Below are 26,028 nucleotides of genomic sequence, written 5' to 3' on the forward strand. Positions count from 1 at the left end.
AATAAAAAATTATAAAATAAAATAAATAATCTTTAACAAAACATATGCACAGCTTAGCTGCAGTACAAAGTTGTGAAGTGTAACAAAACTGACACATTCTTGTCAGTACTTAAAACTGCTAGTTAGTAGCAAATAGGTTCAGATCCTGGTGACTATAGTACATGAACAAATGTTTTCCATCTTGAGCTGTCCCTATTGAGTAACTAGCTTTTCTAAGGACATTTCATTAATGCTCTTGATCCTATCCATTCATATCTGTGGTTATCCCTAGTTTCCTCGATCTTGCCAAGCAGAATTAGAACCCCGAAATAAATAAGTTCCTGCTTGTTGATCATATATTAGCTGATTATTTTTAATCCTTTATTTTTTCTGAAATTTGCTAATTAATTTGCCATCCTTTCTCTGTCTACATGGCTCTGTACTTCAGACAAGATTTTAAGTAGAATTTTGCTTACATGAAGAATCACTGCAATGATTCAGTAATCCATACATTTCCTTACATCTCCTCTTTTTTGGTACAAGTACAGTATATGCACCACCATGCGGCCTGTTCCATATTCGTTGGAGGAGAGGTGTTAATACATTAACTTCCCCTTTTCTGAATCTTTAAAAAATTCAGTGGGCATTTCCTTTGTGCTTGGTGCTTTTCTGCTCGTCAGCTAATCTATCTCACTTGCTGATGAAGACAGCTCCTAAATATATACTAACATGTGTAATTCTCTAACCCCACTGTTAAACGTACAACAGGTTCCTTCCTATCTTTTTTTAAAATCTCCATCAGATGATTGCTCTTGAATATTCCTAGTTTAGTTATAAAATTTCCTGTGATTTCCCTGATCTTAAAATATGTATCTCATTTTATTCTTCTTGTTTTTTTCCTGTTAACATTTGTGACTGAGATCAGTACATTTCCTTCGGTTTTTTCTGAAAAGTTATTAGCTCTTCCTCATGATTGTTGGCAATATTTGGTTTCGTGAATCATCACTCTTCCCTGTTCCTCTTTGATATTTGTATGATGTAAGCATATTAAACATGTATCTTACACTGATCTTATATTCCTACTATAAGGCCTCCAGATTAAAAACTTCAGACACACCTACTTACTTTAATTTTCTAATTCATATATTTGAAACCAGCAATTCTTAGTCTGTTTGTCAATGTGTATCTGAAAATGTCTTGGTTGACTAGATTGACTCCATCTACTTTTTATTATTATGTAATCTATTTAATTCTAATGTTGTTCATCCAATTATGCTTATATACAGTATTTGTTTGTTTGTTGATGTGCCTATATACCTGCATAAAGACTACAAAAAGCATAATTTAGTTATACAGGAATGTTTTAAAAAGGGTTCTAACTTCTTTAGAATAGAAGAAAGGTCAGTTTTTGTCCTACACAATATTCCATGATTATAGTTCTTGAAAACAGTTTATCTACCATCAGTGCCCAGGGCAAATGACAAAACATATATCATATTGTCACAACACAAACGTCATCCCTTTTGTACTTTGGTCATGCATAAGCATATAATGGGTGGAACTGAGACTGTGATATCACAAAGCACATCATTAGATGTCATCATTCTAAGAAAATCTTGGCTTTTCATAAATGTCTGTGACTTACAACTCTTTACAAAGAAGTTTTTACAAGCTGAAATGATTTCATAGATATACTGCATATCTTAAGACATCCTGTGGTTTCATAGGTAATATAATGATAAAGATACAGGTGATATTAATCATGCATTAGTTAAACATCAGAGAGGACACAGTTCATATGAACCACAGTAATACTTCATTGTGTTGTTTTCCTTTTGTTTAATAAATTTGATTAAATGGTGTGTGTATGCAGTGTGTGTGTGTGTGTGTGTAATGTGTGTAAGTCATATATATGTGTGTGTCTGTGTGCACACATCTATATTTCACAAAATTCATCTTTTTTTGTGATCACTGGAATTTTCTAAAAGTTTTATAACTTTTATCTGGGGAAAACATTCTCATACATATATTTTTGTATGTGTTTAAACAGCAACAATATAGCTATTCAGTTTTCTTTGCCTTCTGAGTCAAATTGTGCGTCTCTCATAATGTCCTCTAGAAGGCTGGGGAACCCATGTAAGAAACCTGGGCAAGAGGCTGAAAGTGTGAGAAATTTTTGAAAGCTCCCATTCTACTGCTCCCAACTTAACACTATGCATTATTTATTGGACTGTGAGCCTTACCTCAACATCACTACAGATTTTTCTACATTGTCTACCTGGTTATCCTGTCCTTTCCTTAAAGTATTTAATTTTGCAATTTCTTTTTGTAAATGTGCAATTTCCCCATTGACTTTAGTAAATTGGCTTGAAATGCCTAAATATTTCTCCTGAAAATTAAAAAAAAGGGTTAAAAGCACAATTACATGTAATGATGCATTAAATTATTTATCCCAAAACAGAACTATTTTCATAACTGCAGCTGAAAATGTAATGCAAGTTAGGCAACATGATTTCAGTAAAGGTACACTTGTTAAATCAGAGTTATTATTTTCAAATATGTTTTACAAATAAGATAATTCAATTTTTGGTCATTGTTCAATATGTCTTTCCTGTGCTTTTTATTATTGTTACACATGATCAGTATATAAGAAATGATTTTCACTATCGGGACGAATGCACAGGTGGACCCCATCTACTTGGAAGAGATGATTCTGAAGCTACATGGAGGTTAAATCATATAGTTTGAACCCTGGGTTGGCAACCAATTTAGTTACTGAAGCCTTGGTTTTATATTCCTTACGCTCATCATTAGTTTAACCACTGAATCAGTGGTTGTACTTTCTGAATTACCTTCAAAGGCATTCCATATTGGAGGAGACCCCAGGCTTAACCATTAATCTCCCATTATCAATTACTGGAATTGTTCACTTAGGAAGGAATGGAACCACTTTAACATGACGTCTAAAACTCCAAACCCCTCAAAAGTGGTTCAGAAGAATAACACAATAGTAATATCACCAAGAAGTCTAATTGTACCAGGAATGGTCCACCTCCCTCCATCAAGTTCCAGACAATGGTTATCTACTATGCTGTTTCAGTCCTATGCCCAGGTTTGATTATTGGCTGAAATAGGTCCAGATAATTCATTTTGTATAGAATTCTTTGTAGCTGAAGCCCTAACATGTTCTTTAGAATCCTCCCAGAAAGCAAAACCTGGAGACTGCATAGTTATCTAATATGCTGAAATGAGAAATGGCCTCTTCAGGAGGGAACACATACCATTCCCTCTTTCAACTTAGAAGGTATCACTTCTCCCCAAGAAAAGTATTAATTCCTACCCAAATCACACTCTGCCAAGCCACCCAAAAGAGCCAAGTAGGGTACAGAGATTAGAGCAAATGCTAAAATATTTTAGATAAAGTTAATGCAAATACATGACTTTGCGCCAGTCACTCTCTCTCAGTTCAACTTACAGGGTTGTTGTTGTAGGGAAAATAGGAAGAGGGAGGAATATTAGGTAACTTCACTGCCTTAAATCACTTTTAAAGTAATAAAGGCAGGATAAAAATAGAATAAATAGCAATTAATTTAGTAATATAAACAGGGAGCTAGCTATAAGAAACCTAAAAAAATAATACCCAGAAATAAATGCAGAAACTGAAGTCTTGCAAAACAATAAATTATATGACTTTCACCAGAAAGTGCACCCCAGATTCTACATCTAAATATGACTCAACATTCAATGCAATTATTTTAAAATATTTACTTGATATAGAATTAGGAAGAATATGATGCTTCCTAATGGTGGATTCTATTTTTTTTTACAAAATTACTAATATTATTATTATTATTATTATTATTATTATTATTATTATTATTATTATTATTATTATTATTATTATTATTATTACCGGTATATTGATATTACTAGGAGAGCCTATGCACAAGTTTGTGTGTACACCAGTTGTGCCCTTTCTTGGATCATCAGTTCTTGCACTCAGTCACACATGCCTTGGTCTTCTTGTGTTTGGATTACTGCAATGTGCTCTACATGAGGCTACCCTTGAAGAATATTTGGAAGCTACAGCTAGCACAGAATGCAGTCATGTGGACATGTAACACCACTGTTGTACAAGCTACACTGATTACCAGTTTACTTTGAGGTCCAATTCAAGGTGCCCATTATCACTTTTAAAGCCCTTTTTTGGCATGGGCCCAGGCTACCTGAGGAATCATCTCACCCCAATGGGATTGGCCTGCCCAACTTATTTTATCAGAAGGAGTATGTGACAGACATTGCCAGTCAAGGAATTCCAACTAGCAGAATCCAGGAGAAGGGCTTTTTCCATGGCTCCCACCCTCTGGAACATCGTGCCCCTTGGGCTGAAATTTGTCCCTACCCTCTTGGCCTTCCTAAGGACTCTCAAAACTTGGTTCTGTTGATTGGCCTGGGGCCCTGATGGGGGTCTTCCATGCTGAAGATGGCTAATGGACTAAGAAGAAGATCCCATTCCCACCTGATTGGTTTGTTCGAGCTGATCCATAAACATGGTAGAAGCAAGGATAGTTTGCAAGGATAAAAAGATATGGATATGTGTTGCAAACAGTACTGGCATAAACTATGTTTAGTTCATTCTTTTTCTCTTATTTCCTATTTTAATTTATATTGCTTAGTATTTGTTATTCCATTTCTGCATTTTGCCTAATTTCACTTATCAGGTAAAGGTGACAGGGTGAAGGATATTAGATATACAATTTTCCTGACTACTTTTAGATTTATTTGTGATTGCTTCCTCCCCGCATACTGTATTTTAAGATTAAATGATACAGTAATTCTCAATTTTGCCCAATTACTCCTGGGTGCAGGGGGCTTTTGTCAATGCTGCTGTTGTTATTATTATTATTCAAAAAGAATTAGGGACTCTGGAGTAAGATTAAAAGCACTGTTTTGATTGAATTATAGATGTGAACTCTCCTGGTTAACCACATTAACTTCTTAATCACTTACAAATATGCACAACAAAACCAATGCAACACAACAATAATACACATAAGACATTTTATACAAAGGCTTGCAATTATAAATACATTTATATAAACACAGTATTCGTAATAATAGCCAAAATATCTCATTTGCTAACATAGACAACTACAGTAGTAAACATCTACCATAATTTACAAAAAGATGCCATCTGCTGTGCAAAGGTATAATCAGCAGGCTATTTCTATCAGAATTGAATACTTTTTCTTCCTCATATTGATTTTTACCTTCCTTTCTTCAAAGTCTCCCAAATATTATGAGTCGATACTCATAATAAAGAAATAGAAGTGACCCCAACATGAATTTATATTTTATTCCATCTCAAGATTATGATTAGGTTCATTTAAGAAAGGGAAATGAATACTGTACCACCTACAGAAAGATTTAGATACATTCAAGATCAGGGAGGACAAGCATCTATTTAGCATTTGAAAATAAAACTTATTAATGTTAATATTAACATATTCACCTTTTTTTCATCTAATAGGCCCTGAGAATATTTCTTCTTATTTTCTAATTCATTTTTCACATTTTCCTCCTTGTCATCAAGTTCTTGAATCTTCTGATTTAATTCGGCTACTTTCTGAAAAATACAAATGCAGATCAAAAAAGAGCAATAGAATCTAATCAAAATGAAGTCTCATACATTTGTTATTAAACTTCCATTAGTCATTGGCCAGATTTCTCAAATCTTTAGCAACAGTTCTACCCAATGTTCCCACTACTGAACTTTATTAATCCACAGAGTCAGTCAGTTGCTCCCTCCAGATGGTAAAAGGAAAAACACAGAAACAAGCAGTGAACTAACTGGTGACCCACTTTCATCTTTTCTTATCATTTCAAAGTATGAGGAAAAAGGGCAAAATCTGCCAGAGTGAAAACAAAATAACAAAGTTGTCCCTCAGAATGCTTGGGGAAGATGGGAGAGCCTGGCAAGTTATCATGGCTACAGGAAAGACGGGCAGATGGATTAGTGAAGAGTTCCCACCAGTAGAATGTCATTCGCTCCACCACTTGGAGATAGTGGCTGCAAAACTGAAACTGCAGTGTTTGCTCTGGAGTAAGCTGAACTAATAATTTAGCAGCTCAGATTCCTAGACCCCTATAAAATCCAGAAGTCATGAAATACAGGGGGCAGCACTGATCTCAGTGATGGACATTTTTAATTAACTGTTAGGTAACCAAGCATAAAAAGTTTTATTCTTAGCATCAGGATGCCTACAATACTGGTTTTCACTAAAACATATGTACAAGATGTACAATTCCTCCCAGATTCCCAATAAGCCTTTTGGTCTTTATCCCATTGATTCTACTGAGTTTTGTGCCTTGGGGAAGAGCTGATAGTATTACTCATTGCCATTAATGTGCCATTTTGAAAATAAAATTATTTCAGTCTCTTTTTTGCATATCACTGAAGCCATTACAGCCACAGAGAACCAGCTATTTTACATTTAATTTCATTACTGACATGTTGATTTATTCCAAATGTCAATTTGTATCCCACTATATTCTGTGAAGGAAATGCAAAAGCACTTAACAAGCGAAGTATAATGGAGCAACGTTTCAACATGTTCTTATTTAACTTACCTCAGTAAGTTCTTTGTACATTTCTTTATTTTTTTCCAGTATTTCTGCTTGTTCAGCTGAAAGCAGCTCATATTTTTTTAATTTATTCTTAACTTTTTCCTGTAATTTGTCATGTTCTTTTTTCTTTCTTTCTAACTCTAATTGTAGTGCTTTAATTCTTTTCTGTTTATAAAATAAACAAAATACATTTGAACTAAAGGGAGACATCCAAAAACAGGCAGTTCCATTTGTCAAAAATACATATCTCAGACAGATATTGCATGAAACAATTAATATTCACACACTGTATTTTTAAGCACACCACATTTTCATGGTAATTTTAAAAATCTTCAACATGTATGCTTTTTAAAGAATTCCTTAAATGATGGATTCCTGTGAGCAAACTGGAAAGAATGGTAGAAAAGGCAAAAAGACTTTGAATTACAATGTCTACTAGAAATATGGAAGTTGTAGTTGAAACTACATGATTCCTGGCAGAAAATATGCTACTATCATCATTATGTTGACAGCATACAGTATTTCTCTTCCAAGTTTCAGAAGAAAACAGTTGCTTTTCAAAAAGTCATATCTTTATAACCAGCCTGCCACAATGTTTCTTTTCTGCTGGGATCCTGGATGGAATAATAGACAATAGAGGAAATTAGACCCTTCAGGAACCTGGAGCATCCAAATGGAATGCTGTAATGATTCCAATATCCAAATTGAATCATCATTTTTTTCATCATCTTGATTTTTTATCAGATGCCTATGAGACTTTCTGTCCTGTATTTAAATTCTAAGATGCCTTTAAATTAGAAAACAAAAACTCTCATCCCTATATGTTTCTATTTACCTCTTATAAACTGAAGACAATTATCTGATTTTAAGATAAATTATTTGAAAAAAATTGTCTTTCTTTCAAGTGAATGCATCATTATTTTACACACATTCTTAGACTGAGCCCTGGTGTAAAAATATGTTCTAGATAATCCTGCTTCAAATTGAATGCACAGGGGATAGAGTGAAAAAAGAGATGTACTAAATTGCCTGTTACAAATCTGGGAATTTTGTTGCTGTCTTGTTGCTGCTCTTTAGGAAAATTTTCAACTGTGATATATGACCACCATAATAGCTGGATGGTCCTATAAATCCTGTAGAAGTCCTATGTGAAAAAAAACCACTAATCATAAGCAGAAATGGTTACATATTTGTAATTTGTAAATGATCTATTTCATCTTTTAATTCTGTAATTTGAAAGCTGTTCTTTTGTTAACTACTGTTTTAAAAGATATCTGGTTTTAGGGACTTAAGGGGACTTTTAAATTTGCCTACAGGGCAGCAAGCGAACTGCTCCTTTTTTATATGTAATTTTTTTACAGATTGGATTAATGGTTTTTTAAAAAAAGAAAGATACAATTTGATCATATGAGCATCTGGAGCTGATGGTTTCTCCCCTACCAGGCAAGAAAAGTAGACAGCCAAGAAAACAGCTTTCTATAAGTTCTTCCTTGAAGTAGCTTTAGTAGAGTAAAATCATTTTAGTACGATCTATGGGTAGCTTAGCATTCAAGCAGTTTTCCCATACATCATGCCATAAATTATACAGAAGAGATGGTGTGAATAATTAAAATAATAAAAAATATATTCTGAACAAACATTTTAAAAGTTATTTTCCTTACCTGAGTCAGCTTCCAAGCACTTATTTCATCTCTAATTTGTTTTTTAATATTCTCTTCCAAATTCTATAACATAAATAGAACAATTGCAATCAATAGGAGTAGACAAAAAAACACAGAAACTACCACAAAATAAATAATTGCAAATCAGATGAAAAGGATCAGTTGGATTGCTTTTGTAACTAATCAATTTAAGTATTCTCTTTAAGTAGCATACTTAACTTTTGGGTCATTGTTTCTATATCGTTTTAATTATTAAGGCCATATTACAGGATTGCTTTAATGAAGCATTCAAGCTGGTCCTCCTGTTTCTCCCCCCCCCACCTCTAATATGAATGACTCCAGGAAGAATATGCAACTTAAAGAGAAACCAGAATGACTGTCAGCATTTACTGGGAGAAGGGTAAGTGATATTACACAGTTTCTCAATAATGCAAGTGCAAGAACTGGTGTCCTTCTATAGGTTATCTTCCACAGATGAAACTCTTCCGTGAAAATAATTAGAGTAATATTTCAGAGACAGTCAGTTTGGTGTAGTGGTCAAGGTGCTGGCCTAGAAACCAGGAGACTGTGAGTTTTAGTCCCACCTTAGGCACAAGCCTTAAATGAGTGACTCTGGGCCAATCATTCTGTCTAGGCCTTAGGAAGCATGCAATCAAATTTTGCTTCTTTCTTTTGTAGCTACCCAAACATTTTAAAATTTGTTCTGGGGAACAAGGAGATTGGCAAATTATTTGGAACAGTATCAGAACTAGTATAGTATTGCAAAGAGAAGAAATCACTATAGTAACAAGCATTCACCTTCTTATTTATTTGTTAGATTTTATCCTGTCTTTATTATTTTATCAAAAACTCAACATACTTAATATTCCTTCCTCCTTCTGTTTTTCTCACAATAACAACTTTGTGAGGTGGGTAGGACTGAGAAAAAGTGACTGGCCCAAAGTCACACAGCTGGTTTTGATGCTTAAGGCAGGATTATAACTCATGATCTCCTGGATTCTAGGCCAGCACTTAACCACTACACCATACTGGCTCTTTATTTAGTTACTAATATTTCATATTGATTGTAGGATAACAGATGGATCATTAAATCCAATTAAAAATTATTCTAGTTTCTTTCATATGTATCATGTTATCTCTCTCCTGATTAATAGAATTTACTTTTTAATTCTATAAGAATTACGTTTTCAATTACAGAAATTTGAAATAATCAAAACCTTAGTAAAATTCAACTATGAGTCACAGGAAATCTAACATATAATGATTAGCTATGCTAGATGCAGATTTTGACATCCTGTCAAAGTTGGATAAAGAATACAATATATTTCTTCATTAGCAATGGATATAAACATCTATCTGCAAATACTCTCTTGAATAGTGATGCTTGCCCCTAGGTCAGTGGTGGCGAACCTATGGCACGCGTGCAAGAGGCGGCACTCAGAGCCCTCTCTGTGGGCACATGCGCTGTCACCCCAGTCCTAGGCCTTCAGCTGGGTTTTATAAAACCTTTTCGCTTTAGGCCTCCGCTGCCGTGTACAAAAAAAAAGTTTCAATCAATCAGTCAATTTCAACTTCTCGCAGAAAAAAAAAGATCTTGCAAAGTTGGAATTGATTGATTGAACTTTTTAGTCCCACCCAGTCTGCTTTTACCACCGCAGCCACACCCACCCAATGGGCCACACCCACCCGGCACCCGACGATGCATAAGTGGGTTTTGGGTTGCAGTTTGGGCACTCGGTCGCTAAAAGGTTCGCCATCACTGCCCTAGGTTTACCAACAGTGCATAGAAAAGAATAATGCAAAATATGGCTAAAAACTATACTAGAAAAAGTGGCCTGGCAAGCTTCTTGAACTAGAAAAAAAATCAGATATGAAGTTTTTCACAGAAATGAAATAAATATTACTGAAAACTTGTTTTCTCCAGAAAAACAATTTCTTTAAATACAAAATTGGGTTAATGCAATAATATTCTATTCTGCTCAGTGCAATAATTGAACGTCTTATAATTAAATATAATTCAATAATATTAAACAACCTTGAAACGTGATTTTTCTTTAACAATGCCTTGATTCAGTTCTTCCAGTTTTGTTTTGGCGTCATCATAAGCCAATTCAGCACCATAAAGGTCTTTATTTACTTTTTTTAAATGTTCTTCCAGTCTACGAATATTTTTCTGCAAAACCTGAATTTCTGATTGGTATCCCATTTTCCTTCTTGCACTATTTAAAACAAATTTAAAAACTGCTTACAATATTAGCACTTTTTAGTAGTTTAGAAAGGCTACATCTTTTGTTATGCTTTTATAAAGAAATGCCACAGTTTGCTTCATCTTTTATAATTGGGAGTTCACTGATATAATACAAATTTATTTTTTAAATATATTTATAGAGTAAACAAAAAAGGATGACAAAGCTGTATTTATCATTATAAATTTAACCCTTATTTGTTGTGAAGAAACTTAGAACTTTCATCTTCAAATGCTAATCAGGCTGGATATGATTATTAACTGACTGGAAGAGCTGTAGGCTAGACAGCTGAGCAAAAACATCTCAGCAGAAAGCATTTTGGTCTCATTGTCACGAAAACCATTTGTACATGAGCATGAAATTACTAGGAATCACAAAGAGTTTGCCTTCTATAGTAAAACTAGAAGAGCACAAATATAGCTAAGAGATTTTGTATGGCACAGTGATAAAGGCATTAGATTTAAATTGTCATTAATTTGTCTTCTTAGGTTGGAAGAGACCCCTATCCAGTAAGGTGAGATGGACTAAGCTAGAATCTAAGATGACAAAATCTTAATTGAACCCCAAGGGAAATCCAGCCAAATTCTAGTCATATTAGAGCACTGAAAGTTCAATAAGAAACTCATAGTAAAATTTTGAAGAATTTTGATTAAATTGCTTCTAAACTAGGAGACTCCTTATAAATATTTAACTGAGCACCATATAGCATCAAACCTAGACCTTTGGTTTTAATTAGTTTAATAGCTGCTGGAAAATAATTGTTACTAAACTTATCTGCAAATTTAGCAATTGGAAGGAATACTTTGGTGGCGTTCATTAGAAGATCTCTTGTTGGAGTACACCAGCAAGTAGAACATTGAAAACAGACATCTAGATTTTCAGATGCTTGATATTTTTACCATTGATCATCCATCTAATTGGGGCATTAAAGTGATTCCTATAGAATAGCAATACTTTTGTTCTAGAATAATTTATTTGATGGCTTTCACTAGAGCAGTAAAATGATAGAGCTTTAAGGCATCTTGGAGGCTTACTAAGTTAAAGACAAAACCTTAGGCATCAGCATAAAGGAGAACAAAAATGAGGCAGTGGGCAGGGAAAGAGGATAGCATTCTGGTTTAGCAAACATCTCAACAATATTGTTAATGTAAAAGTTGAATAAAAGTGGGGTAAGAATATAACCTTGCTTTACATTTTTGCTAGTGCAAATGGGTTTAGTTAAATGACCAAGATATTACCTTTACTTGAATAGTTGTTCTGAGGTGTAATACAATTATTAACCTAAGAACAAAGCAGTCTACTGTTGTAGTGGCAAATTTCCCCCGAGAATAGTATTGAACCATGGTTTATACTTAACATTATGCATTAATCCCCCACCACAGCATTTTTAACAAAGTATGGTTAAAACAAGCCATACCTTAGCAAAATTATAAAGTAGTTATTGACTAACTTCACTAAACATATTCATACATAATTCAGTTTTGATAATTGTATCTTTAATCATAGTTTTCACTAATTTATTCAAAATAGACATTCTGTATTTTCCTGAATTATTTCATTGTCATTAACAAAAATGATATTACACTGTCTTCTTTTCAAATATTATGCTAACTCCTCAGGTATAGAAACAAACCTTGGAAACATTTGTCTTAGATAATGATCTAGCAAATTAATTGCTTTCTTATGATTGCTACTTTGACATTTTGATATGCAAAGTGGCACCAATTTTAATATTAGATGACCACATCTCCCTTGTTATGCCTAACATATCTACACATTCCTCTAAAATCTAATAGCTCCATTTCTGTTACCTTGTTCTATGTTTCTTCTATTAAGATATAAATATTACCCATACTATCTTTTTTCAACTACCTTTTACACTTATATCTTTGTAACTTCATTGTATTCCTTTGTCTCACTTGTAACTTTCTTCTATACTATTTAGCACAATTTATTCTTGACCAGAATTTATAAAGTAGTTCTCAACTTATGACCAGTCGCTTAATGATAGACCACATCAGAACTACTTACAACCTGTTTTTTGAAGTTACAATGGCCACATTCATCCTGATGCTCACTTGATCACTTTGGAAGCTTGGCAACCAGCTCACCTTTATGGCCATTTGCAGTGTCCTGCAGTCATGTGACTGAAATTTGCAACATTTTTTGCTGGTTGCCAGTATTTACTTCTGGTTTCTGGCAAAAAATGTCCATTGGGGAAAATGGATTCACTTAACAATCATGGCTTTTGATTAACGATGGTGGCATTTACTTAATGACCACAGCATTTACTTCATAAATGTGGCGTTCACTTAGCAACCATAAAAAATAATTGTATCATCCAATCCGGTCACTAGATGATACAACTTCCAACTGCAATGACTTACTACTATAATTCTGGGCTCACTTATGGTTGTAAATCAAGAAGTACCTGATTCCATCATTTAAATAATCTACTTTTTTGTAATCTGATCTGCACACTTAGAAAACATTTTTTAAAACTGTAGAATGAGTGAGTTTTCAGGGAAATGCACTCATTCTACAGTTTTAAAAAGTGTAACTTGTTCTTGTTTTAACAAACACATAGTATAAACATTTTCTTAGGAACACAATATACATTTAAAAAATTATTATATCACTTCCATATTTGATTAATTGCTGCTTACTAAGCAAACATAGGCTTTAATCTGCTAAAATTAATTAGTATTAATTAGCCTAAGAATTAATTAATTGCATAAAATTCTTAAATGGCCACTTTGTATTCACATTCATTGTTGTTTATTCCAAGGAGTTCATATTCTTAACTCTGAGATGAAGCAAAATTAGTCTGTTGTTACTACAGTACAGATAGTCCTCAACGTATGACCAAAATTGAGCCCAAAATTTCTGTTGCTAAGTGAGACAGTTGTTAAGTGAGCTTTGCCCAATTTTAAAACCTTTCTTGCCCAGCTGTTAAGTGAATTACTGCAGCTGCTAAATTAGTAACATGGCTATTAAATTAATCTGGCTTCCCAATTGACTTTGCTTGTCAGAAGGCCACAAAAGGTAATCACATGACCCCGGGACATTGCAGCCATCATAAATATGAGTTAGTTACCAAGCATCTGAATTTTGATCATGTGACCATGGAAATGCTGCAACAGTCATAAGAGTGAAAAACAGTAATAACTCATTTTTAAGTGCTGTTGTAACTTTGAACAGTCACTAAATGAACTGTTGGAAGTCAAGAACTACCTGTATTCTCTTTGACTTCTTTTAACCACTTTTCCCTTCCCTGCCCCATTTCATATCACCTTAGTATGGGCAAGATGGACTTTGTGTTTATGTATTAGGATGGGATAATATCACTTTTAAATTTGAAAACATTATAAATTATCAGTTTAGCATTAATACCAGAAGTTAAGCTAAATCAGATTTTAAGCAAGTTCAACAGAAATCATCTAATCTCTCCAAATTAATTGACATACAACTCAAATGATTTATGTCTTCAATGAGAATAAAAAGACTAAAAATGAAATATTGTTAAATTGGGGTTATTCAGAATGTAAGCTTTTGGGTGTTAACACAGTGCCACTTACCTCTCTCTGAATTTGTACATAAATCCGGCATTTTCATTTTTAAGATATTGGATTTCATTTTGCAAACAAGTGAACTGCTGAAGATTGTTTGCAAGCTTATCCTTCAGTTTTTGTAGATCAGACTCTTTATTGGATTTCTACAGATAGCATATATATATCATATGAATAATTATGAAAACACATAATTTCATATCACATGAATTGAATGGAAAAACATTATATATATATATATATATATATATATATATATATATATATATATATATATATATATATATATATATGAATTCTAAAACTCACTGTGTTTTCCATAATCTTCATCTCTGCAAAAAGCTCATCCATCAATTGTTTGTTTTCACTTTCTTGTCTTGAAATTTTCAATTTCAAACGCCTTTCCTAATATTAAAATACATTATTTAATTTATAGAATCAACTTCAAAATTAATCTAAATTGATAGATATCACTACATTTTATGCAGATATATCACATAATCTTAACTATTCTCTGTGTGAAGGATTTCCTTTTCTCAGTTTTGAATTTCTCACCATTTAGCTTTATTGGATGACCCCAGTTCTTGTAGATATTTTCTTTATTAATACATAATTTCTTTACATCATACATAATTTTATACATTATAACAAAAATTGGATGTGTGTAAATCTCCTGATCTACATTTGTCCTAAGCTAAAATGTTCCTGAAGATATAATGTTTCTCACAGAGAGTTGCTCAAGCTTCTTGGTTACTTTTATAACTCTTTTGGATCTTTCTCAGCTCTTCAAGGTCTGATATGCCTTTGAAACCCAATTGCTGAGCAACATGAATGAGGCAGTATTACTGTGCTTATGGACAAATCACATGAAACACCTCTGGTTTGCCACTGAGGAAGCAGAATGCTGGACTAGATAAGTTTATCACTTGATAAAAACATATGTTTGCACCCATCTTGAATCCTGAATTGTCCTTCTTTTGTTTCACAGAAGAACACTGACAAAGTGAGAAAAAGTTCTTGCAAGCAAACTGCAGAGAAAATTCTTGTCAGCTTTCTTTCGTCATGCAGCTTCTTCCTATATTACTCAGGTGAGTTCCCTCAGCTCTGTAGAGCAGGAAGAAAAGGAAATAATTGTGTGCTGTTTTTCATTATTGATAGGCCATTTTAGCTAGCTAATTTCCATTCATAGGAATTTACAATATTAATAAAAATTATATTAATATCAAAACTATAGAGGACTAAAAGTACATTCCTGTAAATGTTTACTAGGAAGTCTCATTAATTGGGACTAATTCCTAAATAAGATTGTGTTCTTAATTATCTGTCATATATAGCAATTTAATGGCACCCATCCTGAGGAGGGATAAACAAGGTTGATGTTAACCCCAATGGAACCTGTTGGGATCTGTAGGCCCTAGTTGCTAAAACATGCTGGATACTGATTTTGGAATGTGCAAAATGGAATGTATGTGATTTTTAATTAAATATTTTCACCGTACTATATAACACATTTATTAGTTGATTGCAAATTGCCTATGTTTTTAGTAGATATAATTGTAGGATTCCATGTGCTGTTGTAGTTTTGAAATTTTCATGCTTTGCACTTAATATTTAAAACTCACTTTATCGCGCCAAGAATTTAAGTCAGCTTTTATATCTGCTTCTTGCTTAATTAGCTCTTCAAGGCGATTTTCATTTTCTAGTATTTCCTCCCTCAATCCATGTATTTTGTTATTGATGTCAGCATAAAACATGTCGGTTTCTTTTAACTCATCCCTAAAAAGCAGCAAGAATAAATTATCTATTTCTCCAAATAAATTAAAGATCGAGTGAATATTTATTGGTATAATTGCAGTACTATCAATCTCTTTATAACTGCAGGTATCCCTTATACCAGGGGTCCCTAACCTTTTTGGGTTGGTGGCCCAGTGGGAAAGGGAGAGGCAGGCACCTTTATGCGCACATGCGCACCCACACACAAATGTGGCTGCATGCGCATGAACGGGGCTGTGAGCATGCATGTTCTGCAAATGGGAATGGTAGCGCCAACGCACAGCACGCAACTCGGCTAGCGCCAGCACACAACTCAGCTAGCACTGGCACCAACTCGGCTAGCACGGTGCACGGCTCACAGGTTGACTAGTGCTGGCGCGTAGCTCACGGGTTGGCTAGCACCAGCAAGAGGCTTGTGGCTTGGCTAGCGTGAGGCTCAGGGCTCAGTTACCGTTGGTGCAAGGGGGGCGAGCGCACACACATGCACGGATGCACTAGCCAGCCATTCAGGTGGCCTGGTGGCCAAGAGGCCACGACCCGGTAGTGGGCTGCAGCAACAGTACTTTCTTAACTTCTGATATCTAGCATTCATGTAAGTCTAAGCACGTTGGTGTAAATTTCATTCATTTCCATATGCTTTACAGCCCACAGATTTCTACAATCCTAGCTTGTCAGTCAACTTATATTTTTGCAGGATAATAGTGTTTAACATTGTATATTGGAAGCTAATAAGAGAGGACAGGGAGAGCAGCAGCGACACTGGGCTTGCTCACTAACAGCAAATATAGTATGTATTTTATATTCTAAAAAGTGTCCTAGAAAAATTGAATGCAGAAGTATTTCTACATCTTAAGATATCTGCCAAGGAAGATAAATTAGCTTTTCTTCATATAATGGCGGGTAACCAATACTTAGTGATTCCTCTATCCTTCTTGTGGAGAATTCCCTACAAAATACTATTGAAAAAACCTGCAGCAAGAAAGGACAGGAAGAAAGCCCTGTTCCCTGAGCAGAATTCTGCTCATAGTAGATGGGATCCAATCCAGACATTCATCAAAAGTTCGTTTTTACTATGGTGAGGAATTTCTGATTGTAAATTCCTTCTTTTGATAATCTGCAATGATACACAATTAAGGAGAACTGCTAGACACAACACTAAGATTGGGATATCTCATAGACACAGAAGTTCTGCTCCCAAGTCAGAGAACAGTTTTATTGTAATTAGGAATATTACCTAAATTATGATTGCTATCACTGATAAAAGACACTTTCTATATAATAACTAGGAACGCCCAAAACATTCTGTGCACAAAACAGTTATTTCTGGCTGGTTCATGCCTGAAATTAAGCATACATTTGAGATGTATTGGTTCATGCACTGAATAAAATTGATTCAGGGGTCTTTCAGAGAAGGGGAAAAGCTACGAAAAGCCAAAGATAGTAGCTGTGGCAGATGAAGGAAGGGATGGAAGGACAAGACTGGTAATGTATTTCTCTTTCTTTCTCTTCATCCCCTCAGTATCAACCAACTTGACATACTGGATGAATTTCCTTCATCCCCCTTCAACTGCTGTCAATAACTCAGCATGACAAGATCCACTAGCCCACTTTCCTTATGCTCTTCCTCTCTCCTGCCCAGAGTGCAAGATAGTTTTTTTTTATGTTCCAGAATCCATTCCTCATTCATTTCTGGCTACAAGAAAATTCCACAAGCTTTGCCTATATCATATATTAGCTTAAATTAATACCTTAATTAATCCTTACCACATTACTTCTTCTCCTCCTTTTAGCAAAAGTTCTACTATTTCTCCTATTCTTTCAAACCAACAATTTTTTGCCTGAAAAACCTTGCAGGGATTTGACAAGGCAGTCTCTGAGAATTGGACAAGATTGAATAGAAGAATATAAATATTCTTTATATAAACACAACATAGCTTTCTAAAATAATCAAGATCTGTTTCTATGTATAAATGGAGATTGCCTGAAGAATAATTCTCTTGGAAAGTTAAAATATACTTACCTAAGTTGGTTTAATGTAGTCTCATCGGCTTCTATTTGCTCAAACATATATTGTCTTTTTGTTTCACATTCTTCTTTGATTTCTTCATGCAATTTTTGCACTTCCAAATATTTCTGATGGACAGTATCATATTGAGCTTTTGCCTTTGAAAGAAACAGAAATTAATTTATAATATAAAACTAAAAGTATAACAAGGATTGTAACAATACTCAAGGACCATAATGAAATAATGCGACCTTCTGACAAGCAAAGTCAATGGTGAAGCCAGATTCACTTAATAACTGTATCCCTAACTTAACAACTACAGTGATTCACTGCACTGCATTGTGCATTGTGCTCAATTATGGTCATAAGAAGGGCTACCTGTACAAAGAATTTGAAAGAGTTAATTTATACTAATCTACTATGATAAAAATACCTAACATCACATTTTTATCTCACTAACATATTGTGGATTTATTATCTGAGTGTATTTGTCTGGTAAACACTAACTTCTTTTTATTTTATTTTCTGTATCCCCAAATGCTTTTCATGATTTCAAGATAAGAAATCAAATAAATAATCCAATTGCTACTGTCCAAAATAATATATGTGAGTATAGCTGTATCATCAGACTTAAAGAATTAAAAAATGCTTAATATTTTAATTAATATTTGTTCAAACCTTTTTGCAAATAGCCAATAACAAACAATAGTACTAAAACAATACTCATGCAATAACATTATCCAACAAATACCACTATTACTTTTAGCATTTGCCAGATTTTTGCATTTGTGTGATGACATTGAGATGCTCATGTTGTTATTTGTTCCCCTTTGACCTCTTCATAGACACCGATGGTATTATTACAATATTGTAATTATTATTGGTATTAGTATTGGTATATGCGTATTATTACAATACCATCAGATTCTTTTTTCCTCTTACAGACATGACTGTTCATGATTGTTCAGAATCTTAAACATTTTTTATTTTTCTTATTTACCATTGCTATTTATTTTTCTCATACATTAAATATGGATATTCATGTAGAAAATTACTTTACATGTTTCTTTTAACATATTGATGTCTTGATAATATAATGCAGGGTTTATAAATTTCAACTCTGTCTGTGTGTTCGTGTGTGTGAGAGAGAGAAAGAGAGAGACAGAGAATGTTTGTGCATGCATGTATATGAGTAAAGCACTAATAGGGTCTTATTCGAATGATAATCCAATTAGTATGTACTTTCCAAATTAAGTAAATCCCACCCAATATTATTTTTATTTTGCTTTGAATGGAGCCATTTCATAACAGTATTTTTTTTAATTGGATGGAGCTACTAACAATAGAGCCAAAACAACATTTTGTTCTAGAATTTTTCCAAGATTCCGAAACTCAAGAATTCCATGGATTCAGATTCCAAACTGCACCTCAATCTTTGGAAATTAGGTTTAATATAACTAGTTTTCTAATCTGGCTATGAGAATCTAATAATGAGGCTCATCTTTATTAAATCACTATTTATATTCATTTGTTTGTTTCACACTGCTTGCCCATCTCACCACCACTCACCATTCTGGGCAGCAGAAAGAAAATTAAAACCAGAAAATAACAAAACAACTCTATTAATTGAAAAAGAAATTACAATCACGATTTCATGTGCAAAACAAAGACTCCATTTTCTATAAGGAAGACATTACATACCAAAGTCAAAACTTGATAAGAATTAAAGGGGTAAAACCTACAGGTAACATTTTCATTTTTATAAGAAAATAATGATCGGATATAATCAATACTATTATACTATTTTAATATTTAATCTCATATTGATACGTTGAACAATTGATCAAACCTAACATTGCTATAATAAAATTGCATTTTGATTTCATAAGAAGTTATATTCTTATTTTTCATTCTCATAAGAAAAGAATGGGCATTGTGCTATTTTTTCACATATTTTCATGTTTAGATATTTAGCATTATTGTTGGACACAGAAATTTAAAATGCACACGCAATAAATAAAAAATATAATAAAATATAATTAAAATATTGAACCCCTTTACCTCCTCAAATAATGTTTTTACTTCTTTTATTGAATCATTTTCATGACATAGCTTTTCTTCCAGCAGAGGGCTGTATTTCTTCATGAAGTTTATCTGCTTCTGCATCACTGAATTGGCTGCCTCTATTTTTGTCAGTTGGGTTAGTGCATCCTGTAATTGCTCATTTTTTTCTTCAAAATGCCATTGTAATTCTATTATATCTTGCAAACATTTCTCCCATTCTGCAAAGTGTAAAAGAAACCATTTCTTATAAGAAAATGATAATTATTGCTTTTAAGTTTAAATATGTAACAAGCTGCTAGATTCTAAAATATATGTACATTTCTCTTCAAAAGATAATTTTATATCATCTGTCTATAAAACAATGCTGTAATTGCATTTTCTGAAGAAAATTAATGTCCATACTGCATAGTAGTCTATGATACATTTTTTCAGTAGTACAAATAAATAAGAAGCTAAAGATTTGATTTTTTTTTCTGTTTCAATTAGTTAACTTTTTTCTGATACCATTATTAACACAGATATAAAGAATCACTCATGCTATATTGCTGGAATACTCAGATTGTTGTTTTTTTTAAAAAATGGGCAATAGCAATTTCTAGAAAAGACAAATCTCACATTTTTGCTGATATCTGAACACAAAATGAATTATGAAGATAGCACCCCAAATTATTTCTTGTAGGTAATGGATACTATATAATAGTTCCAGAGACCACCTCTGCAGTCCATCTCAGCTGAATTTTGCATTATGAATAATAATTACCTAAATCTTGCAGAATGTATGTTTCTAGTGTTCTTGTTTTGAATGCTGTTCAATATACATAACCTTCAATGGGCTTTAGAAAACAGAACATGACAAGAAAATTTTGTATATTATCCTTGTGAAATAGTGAAGAAGTCTTATTTTGACACTATTGGACAAATTTCCAGTCTCTTTTTTTTTCCCTTGGAGAAGGTTGTTGAAAAAGTGATGGCAAATCAACTATATATGATTCCAAAGGATACAGATGATTTGAAAGTTTTCAGTGAGGATTCAGATCTTAATTTTGGAATTATGTGTTTACTGTGTTGTTACCTATGCTGAGTCTGTTATAATAGGGATAGGAATATTGAAAATAAATAAGTAAAGAAATAAGCATAACTGTGAGAGGGATCTCGGAGTCCTAGTGGACAATCACTTAAATATGAGCCAGCAGTGTGCTGCAGCTGCCAAAAAAGCCAACACGGTGCTGGGCTGCATTAACAGAGGGATAGAATCAAGATCACGTGAAGTATTAATACCACTTTACAATGCCTTAGTAAGGCCACACTTGGAATACTGCATCCAGTTTTGGTCACCATGATGTAAAAAAGATGCTGAGACTCTAGAAAGAGTACAGAGAAGAGCAACAAAGATTAGGGGACTGGAGGCTAAAACATATAAGGAACGGTTGCTGGAACTGGGTATGTCTAGTTTAATGAAGAGAAGGACGAGGGGGGACATGATAGCAGTGTTCCAATATCTCAGGGGCTGCCACAAAGAAGAGGGAGTCAAGTTATTCTCCAAGGCGCCTGAAGGCAGGACGAGAAGCAATGGGTGGAAACTGATCAAGGAGAGAAGCAACCTAGAACTAAGGAGAAACTTCCTGACAGTTAGAACAATTAACCAATGGAACAACCTGCCTCCAGAAGTGGTGAATGCTCCAACACTGGAAGTTTTTAAGAAGAGACTGGGCAGCCGTTTGTCTGAAATGGTGTAGGGTTCCTGCCTGGGCAGGGGGTTGGACTCGATGACCTCCAAGGTCCCTTCCAACTTTATTATTATTATTATTATTATTATTATTATTATTATTATTATTATTATTATTATTATTATTAACCTCCAACTAATCTCAAGAAAATGTCAATGGCTCCTATAGTCATAATGAAGCAAAATGTCATATTAATTAAAAATGGAATGTGCACAGTTGTTCAGAATACAACCATACACTGCTTGAGATGAACTTGACACAAAAGAGGACTATTAATACACTCTCATCAAATAGACTCTAAAGAATATTAAGTTGCTTAATATGACATTTAAACAAAAGAGAATTTCTGAACAAACAGCAAGTAGATGAAGTAATGATCACCAATTAATGTTGGTGATCAGAAAGGAATGCACTGTACATCTCAAATTTTCTTGGAAGCAAAAGTAGTGACAGCACTATGGAGAAATGGTTTGCAAAGTGTCGCTTTAGTACCATATTCATATAAATGCTACGCATGCTAGCAAGCTCCCTCAGAGAGATCTTCAGTAAGGTTAAGTGAATTTGCAGTAATATTTTTTAAAATTACATTTTTTATTTAGGGACTTCGGCATACTGATCTAGCAGAGTGTATAACCAGGCTCTTATATTTTATGAGGTCAGAACATACATATTTCCAAGAACTGTTTTAGATTTGCTCAATGCTTGGAAAGAAGTCTACAAAGTATTTTTGCACTATATGTGAGCATATTTATATATATATATATATTCCTTAAAGTTTTTGGAGATTATAATATTGACAGTATAATGTACAAAGTACTATCAGTATCAACAGAAGAGATTATCTGTAGGTCAGGGCTGAACTGTGGAGTCTTTGGTGCTCTCTGTGGTTGTTTTTTTGCAGATGTTTCATTACCAAACTAGGTAATATCATCACTGCTAGACCTGATGGTGATCTAGCACTACTTACGGTAGTTGGTAATGAAGCATCTACAAGAAAACAACCAAGCTCAGAATATTATCAAGATGTTGATTGTAAAGCAATAAGCAAATTTACCAGGGAATATTGATAATATCTTCCTGATGAATATACATGCTCACATTTTAATAAAACTTAAAATTTAAATAATAGCAGTATACAGAACTTTGATCTTTTGGACATGGTAGATTGGATTTTTAAAAAATTCAGTGGCTAAAATAATTCTCCTCTCTCCTGGAATATTATTTCACCACAGTCATTTCAAATGCTTCCCAAGAATAGCAATTTCATATCTTTTTTCCCCAGAAGTTTTAAGATGGCACAAAAATATATACCTTTTTTTAAAAATGGCTATTTCTTATACCTTTTTGAACAGCTTTGGGAAGCTGTTGTAGTCTCCAAAATGACAGTTTATCTGAATTTAGGTATAGTTTTTTTCTGTGTTGCTTCTCAAACTCTAAGGCTTCTTCAGCATCTTTACGCTCATTTTCTAATCGTGAAATTAACTCGGTGACGTCTGCTACAACAGCAGCAGTTTTCTGCTTTAAAGACTGAATATCTTCAATTAAAAAACAAGTAGTATTATTGAATGTAACAGCATAATTTCCCAAAATGCATAATTTAAGTTTCATTTTAATGTTACTATGTAGCACAGTCCTAAGAAACTAATGCACAAAGTTTCAGATTTCTATACAAACTGTGTATGCAAATCTACATACAATTTGGATTTTTCATGTGCTATCCTACTACAGAATATGTACAATAACATCTTAAAATACCAATTTTTTTGAATATTCAGAAGAAAATCTAATCAGAATAAAAGCAAAACATTGCTGTGATTGGGGTCATCACTAACATGAGCTCATATGAGAACATTGCCTACTTCTACCATCACATAATTTGAATGGAAGGGCTTAGCAGCTTTCAATCAGCCACTCAAATTGAAAGACAATAGCGAAATGTCCCATTCACTTGGGCAGATTTAATTAAATATGAACCTATGGGGGTGGGATGGAGGTATATTTCAATAATTCCAGAAATGTTGCACGTAGACTTCCCTTCTCTTAAGAAAAATGATGCCTGTCTCCAGAAATCTTGAATTCAGATAGGTGTTACTATTCCAGTTCAAACAAATAAAAGTCAATCCCATCAATGAGTCAATCATTCTTATGTGAACTATCTCTATCTTAAAGCAGTAAATCTTCAATTGAGAGTTTAATGGTTCATTCAAAGTTTATTTAGAAGAAAAAAAATCTAAAAACCATTTTTTAACATTAATTTAAGAAGTTCAAGCTTTAACATTCTGTTTTTAAAATTTATTTATTTTTATCTCAGTTGCTTCAAAAAGACAGGAGATAACAGGATGTGCTGCAATCATTTGTAAAATGCTGCTGAAAAGATGCAGAATAAAGTGTAGACAAATGTGTAAAACATTGTTTTTATATTAACTGGTGTGGGTTTCTTTACGCTCAAAAGGCAAATCACCTTTTCTGGTAAATGCCAGTGGTTGTAAGCAGAGAGATTTCACCTTTTAAAGTATTGCAGATATATAGACCTGAATCTAAAGTAATGATTTCAACTTCAACTTGATTCCTTCTCTCCCTACATAATTAGAACATGACTCTTTCTTTCCCTGCAATTTCCTTTGCCTCCTTGATAGATGGGACATTAAGGACTTGACACAGCTTAGAATGATTCTCTTTTTCACTGTTTTATTAGAAATGTTTCAATGTTTTAAAATCTAAATTGTAAACTGAATTATACTTTAGCTCTCAAATATTCCCATTATTTCATGGTTCTCTGGAAATAATTACAATTAAACATCATTAAGAGAAAGTAATTAAATATTCAACCAATATTACCTTTCCAGTGCAATGACTGTTCAGCCTTCACTTCAGTAGAGAATGGTAAACAGATCCCTTCAGTCTCTTTGACAGTATTAACATCCAAATCCCTGGGAATATAGGTCAGCATTATAGTCTTGGATCTTCTTTCCAATACTGTACATTAGCATTGTATTTGCTCTCTTTATCACTTTCAAGATGCTATTCATTTAACTTCTTAATTCTCCATCTTAATCTCAGTCCAAAGAAGTAATGGGCAATACACTTATATTTTTGCTTATTTGAATATAAAACATGTAATATGCGGCATGCTTAACAATAAATAAAGGCCCTGAAGTGTCAGCCCTGAAGAACAGTTGCAAGAATTGGGTATGTCTAGTTTAATGAAAAGAAGGGCTAGGGGTGACATGATTGCTATAGTGTTCCACTATTTATGGGCTGCCACAAAGAACAGGGGGTCAGCCTATTCTACAGAGCACCTAAAGGAAGGACAAGAAGCAACGGATGGAAACTACTAAAAGAAAGAACCAACCTAGAACTAAGGAGAAATTTCCTGACAGTGAGATCAATTAATCAGTGGAATGACTTGCCTCCAGAAGTTGTGAGTGCTTCAACACTGGAGGTTTTTAAGAAGAAAGAGGTTGGACAACAATTTGCCTGAAATGACATAGGGTTTCCTGCCTGTGCAGAGGCTTAGACTAGAAGACCTCCAAGGTCCCTTCCAACTCTTTTATTCTGTTAATTCTCAATGGGCTAGAAAGAGAAAATGATTAAACACAGGTAGTCTTCAACTTACAACTACAACTGGAACCAGAATCTCAGTCATTGAGCAAAGCAGTCCATTAAGCTTCCCTTGACTGGAATCTTGGAAATCTCTGTGGCAGTTGTTAAATGATCTCCCGGGTCTTTAAATGGACAGAGCAATAGCTGCCTGCCAGAGGGTTTCAGCTCCATGCAAAAATCTTCCTGACAAGCAGCCATTTTGCTCTCAAAATGTTCTTGCAGCTTCTGAAGTATTCAGTTTCCCTTGATGCATAGAGATGAAATCTTTTGGTGAGCTGCAAGCATGGACATAAATTCTTCAGGATTTTTTTTTCCATTCCTGAGAACGCCAAGGGATTTCCCTTCCCCTCTGTGGAGGAGAATTCCTTCAGTGGTCTACATGAACAGAGCTGAAATCTTTAGGCTTTCTGGAATCTTTGATGGGCTGCAGGAATGGAGCTGAAATCCTGAAAGAGAAGCTCCCATCCATGCATGTCACTCTGTGAGACAGGAGGTCTCTTAATTTTGATAACTAAATAAATCTCTGTGGGCTGCAGAAAAAGATGTGAAATCCTAAAAATTTCAATTCTGTTCCTGAAGCCTGCCAAAGGATTTCAGCTCCCCTCTGTCCCCTCTGCTTGCTACCTTCTCTGCCATCTTTCCCACTAACTTTCTAAAGAAGTCAGCAGAGAAGATTGCAAATAGCAATCACATAATTGCAGGGCATTTGGCAATTGGCCACAAATGTGAGTTGGCTGCCAAGTGCCAGAAATGGAGTCATATGATCCTGGGGGG

General features: G+C 34.0%; 1 protein-coding gene across 1 annotated transcript in view; it reads right to left on the reverse strand.

Moving 5' to 3' along the window:
* Positions 1-26,028, reverse strand: part of CCDC178 (coiled-coil domain containing 178) — a gene marked incomplete at its 3' end in the record, with an annotated part of 88,069 nt that overhangs the window by 50,707 nt on the left and 11,334 nt on the right. Inside the window, 12 exon segments of the mRNA XM_029284892.1 lie at positions 2,223-2,368; positions 5,492-5,605; positions 6,610-6,771; positions 8,268-8,330; positions 10,303-10,486; positions 14,092-14,228; positions 14,392-14,487; positions 15,705-15,858; positions 17,876-18,018; positions 19,922-20,142; positions 22,992-23,186; positions 24,490-24,581. Of these exon segments, the coding sequence (XP_029140725.1) occupies positions 2,223-2,368; positions 5,492-5,605; positions 6,610-6,771; positions 8,268-8,330; positions 10,303-10,486; positions 14,092-14,228; positions 14,392-14,487; positions 15,705-15,858; positions 17,876-18,018; positions 19,922-20,142; positions 22,992-23,186; positions 24,490-24,581 (1,707 nt within the window).

The sequence above is a fragment of the Protobothrops mucrosquamatus genome, unplaced genomic scaffold (genome assembly GCF_001527695.2).
Source record: "Protobothrops mucrosquamatus isolate PMUCROS unplaced genomic scaffold, P.Mucros_1.0 scaffold1071, whole genome shotgun sequence".
Lineage (NCBI taxonomy): Eukaryota > Metazoa > Chordata > Lepidosauria > Squamata > Viperidae > Protobothrops > Protobothrops mucrosquamatus.